Source organism: Conger conger, chromosome 18, assembly GCF_963514075.1.
Source record: "Conger conger chromosome 18, fConCon1.1, whole genome shotgun sequence".
NCBI classification, from domain to species: Eukaryota; Metazoa; Chordata; class Actinopteri; order Anguilliformes; family Congridae; genus Conger; species Conger conger.
Window position 1 is genome coordinate 28,218,177 of NC_083777.1, and position 12,342 is coordinate 28,230,518.

A 12,342-nucleotide genomic window follows, 5' to 3' on the forward strand; every position below is an offset into this window, starting at 1 on the left:
CCTGACATTGAGTTATTCTGAGTGATTCCAGAAGTGATTGTCTGAAACCTCAACAGATGAGACATGTAATTTAACTGCCATTCTGTCATGCCTTCAAGCATGTAACAGGCGTGTGAGCTGTAACCGGTGCAATATGTATGTATATTACGGACAAGTGAAGCAGACGTCATTCAACCAGCATCACTTGGGTCAACTTCCCCAAGTTGCAGCACTCCTGTCAAGGTGCTAGGGGGGATTGTTTTTTGAGATAGGTTCGCCCCCTACTGGTTCACAAATGGGTCAGACAAGGGTTTCCAAATTGGGGTTCAGGGGTTCCTAAGCATAATGGGGGGGGGGGGAGAATGTAGTTTGAGGAAAATAATTTCCTTATTTCATAAATTATATATTTTCAATGTTTAGACATGTCTTAACAACCTTGGTAATATTGAGATGATTGTAATTAAAAGTGACTCAAGGCTTTCCCCAAAGGTCACGATCACCCTTTCAGACCACATAGAGTAGCTGTGCTCCTTCACACTGCAGAAGCTCAGATTGGAGCCAGGGGCTCTGCTAGGGATGTTTGGCAACAAGAAAAGAGCACATGTTGGGCCGCACCAAAAAAGTCCTATGAGCTTCCTACACCCCTCTATAGTACACCTGACTGTATGACTGAATCACATATAATCTGATCAGTGACACATAGCCTATCATTGACTTTATGGTATGCCATATGCTATGGCAGTCGGAGGGTTGCCGGTTTTATTCCCACCATGGGCATCTCGAAGTGTCCATGAGCAAGACACCTAACCCCCAAATACTCCTGACGAGCTGGTCGGTACCTTGCATGGCAGCCAATTGCCGTTGGTGTGTGAGTGTGTGTATGAATGGGTGAATGAGAAGCATCAATTATACGGCGCTTTGGATAAAGGCACTATATAAATGGCAACCATTTCCCATTACCATTTGGTCTGAAAGAACTAACAGTAGCTGCAATAAATAATTTTGTATGTCTTGTGAACTCGCTATGATACAAAAAAGCAATAGCCATGTGGATTTGTTTCATTCACTAAATCGGTGTAGTTAATGTAGCACGTTTCTCAGAAATAACTGTATGAGACCACGAGAGACCAGAACAAATCAAAGAACTAGAAAACTCCGATAATTTAACGTAAGACAAACGTGTCATATCTACACTGCCCTGCGGAGGGCGCTGTTGTCTAAGTTATGTCCGTGATCGAGCCGCGGCATTATTATTACTGAGCTCGTTATTTGCTCGTCATTTGCGCTAATTCTCTCCACGTCGAAAACCACGGTCCTGTTGCTATCATGGTAGAGAGGAGTATTCGAAGTAGGTATCACTAGCAAGAAGCGTTGACTTAACCTCGGGGGAATTACATAACTTGCTGAAGCGTACTGCCGCGCGTCCCCGCCCACTGAACATAAAGTGCACAATGTTGGCTCCCAAGGCATGAGCTCCGCGTTTCTGGGTGGAGTTTCCAGGGCTGGGTGTGGTCGGGATAGGGAGCCAAGGCTCTGATTTCATTCAGTTGCCGTAGGAGTTGTAGACGCGCTTTTTGTTTGTTTTACTTTTTTTTCTTTTTTTTTTTCTTTTATGATATTGCGAATACTGAATAGGCTAGCCTCTATTGCTAGCCGGGATTCGCTCTCCCCACCTCGCCAAGCTGTCCCGTTTCCGTGACATTCTGCACAGTCCATGTGATTAGCCGTGCCAGGCACGAGGTACAGTATGATATACATTGCAATGTATCTGTGACTTTTTGTAAATGTATTTAAACATTTTTTTCCAACTTTTTCTATACTGTTGATTGAATCTTTGATTAGCAATGTGTCCACTTGCACTTTACAGTGCACATAACTTCACTGTGCGTGTGGGTGGTGTCAACACAGACTGGGAGGTTGGCATTTCAGTAAGACAAAGCTATAGGGTAACTTACTTTGAAAAGTAAAACCAGATGTTTTGCTCACAATACATAAAAACGACTAAATTTGGAGGGACACGCAATTGTATGGCGTATAAGTACATTAAATGCGTTTTAGAGCATTTGGATGCGGTGGGATTATAGTGATGAAATGATGATAATTATGGTATTTTCGTGGGTATCAATAGCAGACTATAGAATGTTCCAGACACAAGCTGCTGTGGACCGCTCTATAATTGTACCCCGTTTCCCATGGCAACCAGGTCGGAGCAACCCCTGACCATAATTTCTAGCGTCATGGAGGCTTTGACCAATGGCTACTCTTCGGACATGCTATTGTACCGTGCGCAATGTACACACTGGTTTTCAGTGTGGAAGACGATGTGCGTTTTTAAGCGGTATTTTGCAGGCACGTAGCACTACTGTAACTACAAACGATAACGACAGCTACAAAGATACACATTTTCACAAGCATACAAACTAACGATATCGTTCCGTCCATTGTGTCGTTCTGTGAAGTCATTTTTGGGAGATGCAGGACGAATATTTCACCGATTTATTACTACTGAATTTGCTTTCTAAAAAAGATCATTCATGTCTGCCGACTCGCTGTCATCTACACTCTGCAGTGCAATTTATCTAGGGAGGGGTGGAGGAATGACGGTTGACTTACCGGTTACAGCCAGGCAGTTTGTTAGTATTTGGATGGTGACAAAACAGTGTTGTTTTGGCTCTAGTCCAGTGCAATGGATTTGAAATAAAGCAATGAGTTTAAAGTGCAGGCTGTCAACTGCATCCACATCGAGTAATCAATGTCACATAGTCCCGCCAATTTAAGAGATGAAAAATATAATTGTAAGTAAAGTTGTCATATTTAGTACTTGGTTGCAGATTGTTTGCATTCGATGACTGCCTGAAGCTTGTGATCCAAACTCTTCCCCAATGCTGGGCATCTTCCCTGGTGATGCTCTGCCAAGCATGTGCTTCGTCAGTTCCTATTTTGTGTTGGGGGATTTTTTTTTCAGTCTTGTCTTGAGCAAGTGAACGCATGTTCCGTTTTATTCGGCTCGGGTGATTGACTTGGCCAGTCAGAAACATTCCACTTTTTGGCTCTGAAAAACTCTGTGATTGCTAAATCTAATGAGTACAGAGACATTTGGCTGGACTCGTGAGCTGGTCCTGGAGGCCACCCATAAATGCCTGTGCCACAACACTACATCCGCTAGCTTCACCATCCAGTTTCAAGGATGAAGTGCCAGGCATTGAAACGTGACTTTTCTCATCCTATCCGAAGTCTCAGTTGTCAGAGGTGAATAAATGTATGATTTATTTTTTGCAAATTATAAAGGCCGATTCCATTTGTGCGGTGCTGAAAGAAGTTTTTGAGACCGTGTCCGATAAGACAAACACGGCCTCAAAAACATGTTCCATGTTTGAACTTTGAGCATACCTGAACAGTGTTTATGAGATCCTCACACAAATACAGTAATAAATCTGTCTTATCGTGACATACTGGTTGGTTTCCGCTGTTATTTTCTTTTTATTGGTGGTTTTCTTTCGCACATTTCATACTCTTTGTCTTTGCGTTACCTCCCCCCCCCCCCCCCCCCCACACACACACACACACACACACACACTTTTCTGTGTCTTTATTGACACGTGACATAAAACGGACTTATAAAGTAAATGAAGAGTCAATTAAACTTAAATTGAAGTGTCAAAGCTGGTTTACACTCGCAGAGCCACAGAATGTTCATGAATGTTCTAACGTCGCCCGACATTGACTACGCCCGTTGTTTAATATCGCGCACGTTCACATTATGAAGCGTAGGCGGAATGTCACTGCGACCAGCAATGTCGCCGGTTACATCGATGGTCGCCCCACGGACTATAATCGCACCTTTTAGTATGTTGCAAAAGGTGAGAATGGACAGAGCAGAAATGACCATGGAGAAAAATACAAAAACGCGGCCTTTCCCGCTGTTATAGCTAGTAAAATGACTGTAATGTAATGTAATGTAATGTAAAATGACTGGCAATACTGGTGCTCAAGGTTTGCAGATTAAACCCCACATATCTGCAGTGTCTCTCTCTGTCTGATGCCAGAGCAGTTAGGTTTCACAATCAATATCATTTGGCAGATTCCCCCCATTTGGTTCTCATTTGTTTATTACAGACACACGCACACACACACACACACACACACACACACACACACACTGTCACTATTCTGCACTGTTTTGCATGTGCAGCGCTAGTCGACTTTTTGATAGTGCAGGTATAGTTGTATATAAACGCAGGCCATGAATGTTTAGCGAACCAGAAACACAAGTGTAATCCATAAACACAACACAGCGTGACACAGCGATGTTCCCCTAGGCTTTGCGATCATGGGACGCGGAGAGATTCCACGTGGTGGAGTCACGGGAATTGTCTCGGTGCTGGGGCGAGTTGGCTCTCCTGTCTTCAGAAAGAGCTCTGACCTTATCGGCAAGGGCTGGTAACCTTTGACATGTGAGCCCTTCATTGGCTCAGACATATATTTGTTCACCTGATAATTTTTTTTAATTTTATTATTTTTTTTTAAAAATACAATCATCCCATTCATCAGATTGTGACTCAGTACTTACACCCAAGATGACCGGCCCCTACATAACCCCTTGTTCTTCTCTTGTCTTAGGCCAGCAAGCAGCTCGTGCAGAGCCTAGCTACAAAACTAAAGTATTAGAGAAGCGCTTCAGCATAGGTGTGTGTCGACTTGCCTGTGGCAGAATCTCTCCCCCTATTTCGACACAGACTAAAAACACACCTTTTCAAACTATACCTTAGTCCTCCCTCCTGATTCCCCGTTTAGAACAGCCCTTTGTGCGTATTTTACTAGTTATGGATGTGATGCTTTAACCTGTGGAAGAACCGCTTTGGATTAAAAGCGTCTGCCAAATGACCTAAAAATGTAAAAATGTGTAAATGTTGTGCTAGAATAAAGGCGCAGAAAGGCAACCCCTTGTCTTGGCCTGCAGACCCCTCAGACCTGCTATTAGCACACCCATCAGCGGGAGTGCCAGGTCTGCCTGAGGGCCACAGGTTCGCTCCTGCCCGTGTCCTTGCTGACGGGGTGATATTCACAGAAGGGAAACGTGTCTGTGAGATTCGGAGTCTCGTCAGAGACGGGCGTAACCGCATTGCACAAGAAGCACTGGGTGGAGAACATTAGTTCTGAAGCAGGCTCCATTGTGGTGGTGTTATCTTAGAGGGTGTACCATTATGGCACGCGGAGTGTTTGTTCACCAATTTAGCGGCCTGTAATTGCAACACTGATTTCTCTTAGTGTTCTGCATAGCAATAAGCAATATGAAAGAACTGCATGTATGTTCAGTCACATGACAGAATAATACTGTCAATCACTCATAAATATTGCTTCATAATTTTTTTCAAACGTTTTTTTCCCCCGACATTAATCATGAAGTCAGAAGCTGGATTGAAACTGAACTACGTTGGTCAGATGTTGGCACCAGGTTGCCAAGGGTTCAAATCCTAGAGACACTACCGTCATACCTGTGCCTGTCTAATACATGACCACAGAGGTGGCTGTAGAGTGTGACGGCTCGATACTCGGATACTTGGGACATGTATAGTAGAGATGAGCAAACGGAGTGGATGTGTCCTTGCGGTCATCCACATAAAGGCTGGCGTTCGCCTAAGAGCTCACTGTATCATAACCGCTGAGATGCCAGGGCTTGTTGGTTTAATGATTGACTCAGGCGGGGTGTGGAATGTGGAGAGAGGGAGGGAGGGAGAGAGAGAGAGAGGGAGAGAGAGAGAGGGAGAGGGAGAGAGAGATGCCTCAGGCGGGTTATTACATGGCAATGAGTTCAGTTACATCACTAGTGGGGGAGTATAGAGGGAGGGAAAGAGGGAGGAAGGGAGAGAGAGGGATCAAGAGGGAGTGGAAGTGGGGGAGGGTGGGTGGATGACCAGTTCCACGTTGTCATAACCCTGCCCTCAGTTGAGCACTGTTTGAGTGTGCAGCCCCGCATTATCACTCCGCGGTGCTTACCTGCCTGCCAGCCTCTTCAGGTCCCGAGTCCAGCGGGCGGCACCAGCTCCACAGCGCTGCCGCGTCACAGCGAGCGAAGCCCGGGCTCTCTCGCCGGGTGAGTGCGAGCGGCCGAGGTCCTCTCTGCCGGGGGAGGGGGGGGGAGCAGGGAGCAGTGAGTCAGGGCAGATGTTTCCGGTCCCTCCACACGCACGCTCGTGTAATTGGGCTCATTAGACGAGCCCCATTCGGGGCGGGGGGGGGGGGGATTTCAGCGGTAGGGTCTCTCCTGCTCCGGCTCTTTGATCATCGGGGAGAAGCCCAGACTTCGGAATGCCGTAATCGGGGCCCAAAACAAGGCATGTCGCCAGACTCCGTCGTCGTCGTCGTCGTGGAAACGGGAAATTGTCAGGAAAACTTTGTTTTTTTGTGTGTATGCATGTGCGTGCGCAGGCGCGCGCGTGTGTGTGTGTGTGTGTGTGTGTGTAGGCATGTGTGTGTGTGTGTGTGCGCGTGTGTGTGTGAGTGTGTACGTGTGTGTGTGTGTGTGTGTGTGTGTGTGTGTGTGTGTGCTTGTTGGTTGGATGCTTGGCTGTCTGCAGTCTGTGAGTCAGTGAGGGAAGTCTCCTGGTTAGTAATTAACTGCAGTTACAACAATAGCCAGCCATTACCATAGTTGGAGTGAGGTTTTTAGTAGTAGTAGTAGTAGTAGTAGTAGTAGTTGTAGCAGCAGCAGTAGTAGTAGTTGTAGCAGTAGTAGTAGTAGTAGCAGCAGCAGCAGTAGTAGTAGTTGTAGTAGTTGTAGCAGCAGCAGCAGCAGTAGTAGTAGTAGCAGCAGCAGCAGCAGTAGTAGTAGTAGCAGCAGTAGTAGTAGTTGTTGTAGTAGTAGCAGTAGCAGTAGCAGTATTAGTAGTAGTAGTAGCAGCAGCAGCAGTAGTAGTAGTTGTAGTAGTAGTAGTTGCAGTAGTAGTAGCAGCAGTAGTAGTAGTAGCAGTAGTAGTAGCAGCAGTAGTAGCAGTAGTAGTAGTAGTAGTAGTAGTAGTAGTAGTAGCAGCAGCAGCAGTAGTAGTAGTTGTAGTAGTAGTAGTTGCAGTAGTAGTAGCAGCAGTAGTAGTAGTAGCAGTAGTAGTAGCAGCAGTAGTAGCAGTAGTAGTAGTAGTAGTAGTAGTAGTAGTAGTAGTAGTAGTAGTAGTAGTAGTAGTAGTAGCAGCAGCAGCAGTAGTAGTCGTAGTAGTAGTAGTAATCATTGTTTCCATTATACCTCATATTCTTCTTCCTTGTTTTGCATTATTTTTTGCACTTATTTTCAATAATTTTATGTTGTCGAATAGTACATTTGAGAATTATTTTTCTTAATGGAGCAAAGACATTTTGCGTGTTTGATAGGTTTGGTATTGCTTCATGTACATGTGAGTGAAAGTCATTCCTGTGTCACCAGCGTGGGCCATATTAAATCTGAATTAGTCTTCATGCTTCACATCGTGGAATCGGTTTGACAGAACAGATTCATTTAGAGTTGTAAATTAGTGGTGTAAAAGGCATTCCTTTGTGGTACAGCGTGTTCGGCCGCTGATGACGTGTTTTTCTGTGTGTGCAGGACAATGCAGTATAAAGGTTAACTTAAACCACTCACAGCATTGTTCTAGCACCAGAGATAACCACTTCCTGCCTGCCTGTCCTCACGTTTTCAACCCCTTAGTCTGAGAGACCTCGTGGATGGGGACATCACAGCGATGATTATGCTTGTGTAAATAGAAAGAGATATAAAGCAATAAAATGCACACACACACACACACACACACACACACACACACACACACACACACACACACACACACACACACACACACACACACACCGTCCAGATTCTCATGGGTTTGATTCCCACGTGGATAATGCGTGTACATCATGGGGTTAATGTAATTAAGGATGTTGCTACACTGTGATTAAAAAAAAATTATGTAGCCGTATTTAAACATGCAAAAACAACACACTTCTTCTTTCTTCCAGAGGCATTTTTTTTTTTGGAGAAAAGTGCCAAGTTTGTCAGCCTCCTAACATACGCGTTTGTCAGCCTTCTAAGCGCAGTGGCCGATCTGGGCACTTGACAGAGGGGAGAAAAACGGCCCCGTTTCCGGTGCCTTGGCGGCATGACCCGACTGAATCAATGGGCTTATTGAGCGCTTGGCTGTGGGATCACAGCGGGTCGGTCACACAGCCGCTCCCCGCTCCTCTGCGCTCCGGCTCCTCTGCAGAGGAGCGATGAAAGGGAGCCTTGTGAGTGCGCTCGGTGACGGGGTGAAGGACCAAGGGGCTCGTCCAAGTCGCTTATTTTATTTTATTTATTTTCTTTTTCCCCTTTCCTTTGTTCCTGACCTGGAAAATTGATCGAGACGGAGTTAGGGAGTCCCGATCCTTCCCTTGAGCGAGGAAACGTCAGCGTCTCTTTTTGCGGAAGTGTTATTTTTTTTTCGGGAAACCCGACGTATAAGTGACCGACCTGTGGATCCACCGCTCCCCATCTGCCACGTCTGTAACTGACGTGGCTTCCAACTGATGTTTGGAGGAGCAAGGACATTCCAATTTGCCTAATTCACGTTTCCTCGATTTCCCCCATCTTAATTTATTTTTCTTGCCACTCTCCCGATGGGTGGAGCTAGGAATAGAAGGCAGCCTGTAGCGTAGTGTTTAAGGTAAATGACTGGGACACGCAAAGGTCGGTGGCTCTAATCCCGGTGTAGCCACACTAAGATCCGCACAGCCGTTGCTGCCCATGGGCCCTTGAGCAAGACCCTTAACCCTGCATTGCTCCAGGGGAGGACTGTCTCCTGCTTAGTCTAATCGACTGTACATCACTCTGGATAAGAGCGTCTGCCAAAATGCCAATAATGTAATGTAACGTAAATGAGAGAAATAAGCGGTTGGAATGAGCCCAGCTCCGAGACTACGGTGAGCCCCAGGCGGGTCGCCCACTCAGGGGCGGACAGAGGGAGGTCCCCCTGGCCTCCTGGAGCACGGCTGTGGGACAGTATAAAACCCAGAAGTGTCGGAAAACCTGCTCAGGACAAAAAGTGCTGGCTCATATCATGTGTTTATGTGTACACCTACCACCCTCGCACGTGTCTTTGGCTATTTCAGGTGTGAATCAGCAGAAAACAGACTGCTGCAGCTGCTCTCTGTTATTATTTAACAGGTCCTGGCCTTGACCTTTCCAGGGGGGCCTATAGCTTGAAGCACGATTACTGCGTTAGCTCTCTAACTGCACTTTTTACCTTTACATTGCATTACGTCTTATCAGCAGACGCTTTTATCCAAAGCGATGCACAACAAAAAAACGTGCATATCAAGGTCCTGTAGCAAACAACCGAACACGCCAGGTAAGGTACAATTCATTTAGGATAGTTCAGTCAGATTTGGGAGGGTCCCGTGTCTTATTAGCGCGGGTATCGAGCACACTCTGTAATCCTGCTTTTGTGACACAGGCCCCAGGCTCTACTGTGTTTTTTTTTTAATGCAACCCAGAAAAGGGATGGCCTGCGTGCGATGACAGCGGACTCTCTCTCTCTCCTCTAACAGGCTGTCCTAGCGGGAGGGTGGTGTGTGTGTGTGTGTGTGTGTGTGTGTGTGTGTGTGTGCGCGCACTGAAAACATGGGCGTGTGGCAGCTGATCAAGTCCCAGTTCATCTGTCTCCTGCTCATCTGCTACGTGTTCCTGGTGAGCGGACTCATCATCAACCTGCTGCAGCTCTGCACCCTGCCCCTCTGGCCAATCAGCAAGCAGCTCTACCGCCGGATCAACTGCCGGCTGGGATACTCCATCGCCAGCCGTGAGTGATACTCCATCCGCCCCCGAGCCCTGCTCTACTCTGCTCTACTCACACGCGCCTCACTGTGTACACACGTGCCTGTTGTACTCTAGGTGCAGTACTACTCAGGGTGGCTTGTGGTTAAGGTACGTGACTGGGACCCACAAGGTCGGCGGTTCGATCCCCTGTGTAGCCACAGTAAGATCCGCACAGCCGTTGGGGCCCTTAACAGGCCCTTAACCCTGCATTGCTCCTGGGGAGGACTGTCTCCTGCTTAGTCTAATCAACTGTAAGTCGCTCTGGATAAGAGCGTCTGCCGAACGCCATTAATGTAATGTTAATGTAAGAGCAGTCGCCTGGCAGTCATGGTATAATTTACCATGTTGTACCCTAGGTGCAGTGTGACAAGCTCAATTCTCTCTTAAACATTTTAAATTCCCAAGCTCAATATGAAACGACTCCGCCCAAATCCCCGACGGGTTTTCATAACAGGTTTTTATAGGGGCCCAAAACGATAGTATCGCAGTCATTTTGATTGGCTGAAAAGGCATAAGGTGGAGAGTGCCCTACAGCACTGTTGGGATTTTATGGTAGTCGTTCTTGTGACTGAAAGGGATCATTTGCTCCTCCGTTACTCTCCCTTTACGTTACACATCTTTCTCACTTTGTACGTACGTGCCTGTTGTACTCGAACCTTAGGTGCAGACTACTTGTGACTAAGCCCAGTTCCTGGTTTACCCACAAAATCACACCTGTGGGGGGATTTACTCATATGATACCCTAACTGCCATTATATTTACTCATGAGATCACACCTACTCCAGTACTACCCACACTTTCCAATGAATTCCCATTTTACAATACATTTTTTTGTACATGTGCTGTTAATGCAATACATGAGGTCTATGAAATGTAAGCCAAATACTTGGAAGAGAAACCAGAGGACAAAAATGTGCGAAAAGGAAAGTATGATTTCACCATTGTAACGGTGGAGAGAAAGTATTTCTAGCTTAGATTGTTTGACGTATGTTAAAAGTAAAACACATTGGCCATAAATTGTACTTTCCTTTTTAAGGCGTCTAGCATAATTTCACTCGTCATGTTTTGGAACGGGCCAGTATTTGAAATTGTAACGAATTTCATCTGAGGCAATTGTTTTGCTCGTTGTCATGTCAACCAAAATGAACCGGACAAATAAACAGGAAGTGAGCTTTGTAGAGAAGAGCACCAAGTTACCAAACAAAGTGAGAACACAAACCATGACTCAGGCAGTCAGGGAACAAAAGGGAGATCTAGTCAGAGGTTAAAAGTGGCAAGGACCTCACCCTGGTAACATCACAAGAAACTGCTATCTGCTTTCATGCAGAGCTGTTTTGGGATGTTTCTGGATTTGGTTTCAGAATTATTGTCATTATTATTTTTGTACCTGGTTGTGCTTTAATCCAGTTTACAGTTAGTTACCGTTATCTCCAGGAAAACTGTTAAGAAAAGCATGTGCACTCTTACATTTGACTTCATTTGCACTGTCTGTGATAGGTAAATGAGTTCAGCCAAAACATTCCACTGTCCAGGTACAATAGAGTAGCTCAGCTGTGTGACAGTTGCTGTAGGCAATGGGGACTGAATTCATGAACCAGAGAGGGAGTTTAAAGCTTACTCCTGCCAGTAGACTTCCAGTTCAGCTGTGTGAATTTGTCAGCTTGCCAACTTCATACGGCGTGAATTTGAGTCCGCACAACAGCCCTTACCCCGGTGAAAAACACAAAGGGTTGCCGCGGTGACCTCAGGGCTTGTACGATGCAATGCGGGCATCTGTTTGTGTTGGTGTTCAGAGATGGTGGCGTTGCTGGAGTGGTGGTCTGGCACAGAATGCAACCTCTACGCCCATCCCGAGAGCTACAAGTACTTCGGCAAGGAGAGCGCCATCGTCGTGCTCAATCACAACATCGAGATCGACTTCCTGTGCGGATGGACTTTCTGTGAAAGATTTGGTGTTCTGGGGGTAAGAGGGCTGCACATGAAAATAAAGTTGTGATAGTCACTGATATTTGATATTTATGGACTGCAAGCTAATTTAAAATAGTTTGTGACAAACTTTGACTAAGCTTTTTCGTTGATCCTTTGACTAAAGTCATTTAACACCTGTAAATTAATGTTTTGAACAACTCGCCAAGAAAGAATTTCGGTAATTGCACTGAGCGGAGTCAAGAAGAGCAGAACTCCGTCCACAGTGTCCCGGAGATTACCCAGAATTCCCCCGTTTCAGAGTTCCAAAGTGCTGGCCAAGAAGGAGCTGGCGTACGTGCCCCTGATTGGCTGGATGTGGTACCACCTGGAGATCGTGTTCTGCAAGAGGAAGTGGGAAGAGGACCGCCGGACCGTAGCACAGAGCCTGCAGAATTTACGAGATTACCCAGAGAACTTCTGGGTGAGTTCGGCCCTGTGCCATGGTGGTTGAAATGTGGGGGCAAACTAGGCAAACTAATAGGGGCTCAAAACAGAAGTATAGCAGTGCTTTTGATTGGTTAAAAAAAGGTTGAGAGTGAGAATGCTCTCTTGGGATTTCACGGTGGTTGCGCTCG

The 12,342-nt window shown here is 46.1% G+C and overlaps 1 protein-coding gene across 1 annotated transcript in view; it reads left to right on the forward strand.

Moving 5' to 3' along the window:
• The first annotated feature begins 1,524 nt into the window (after window positions 1–1,524).
• Window positions 1,525–12,342, forward strand: part of agpat4 (1-acylglycerol-3-phosphate O-acyltransferase 4 (lysophosphatidic acid acyltransferase, delta)) — a 16,709-nt gene continuing 5,891 nt past the window's right edge. Inside the window, exons 1-4 of the mRNA XM_061227867.1 lie at window positions 1,525–1,719; window positions 9,532–9,782; window positions 11,593–11,762; window positions 12,027–12,188. Coding sequence (XP_061083851.1) covers window positions 9,605–9,782; window positions 11,593–11,762; window positions 12,027–12,188 — 510 coding nt within the window. The 5' untranslated portion in view covers window positions 1,525–1,719; window positions 9,532–9,604. The remainder of the gene's footprint in view (window positions 1,720–9,531; window positions 9,783–11,592; window positions 11,763–12,026; window positions 12,189–12,342) is intronic.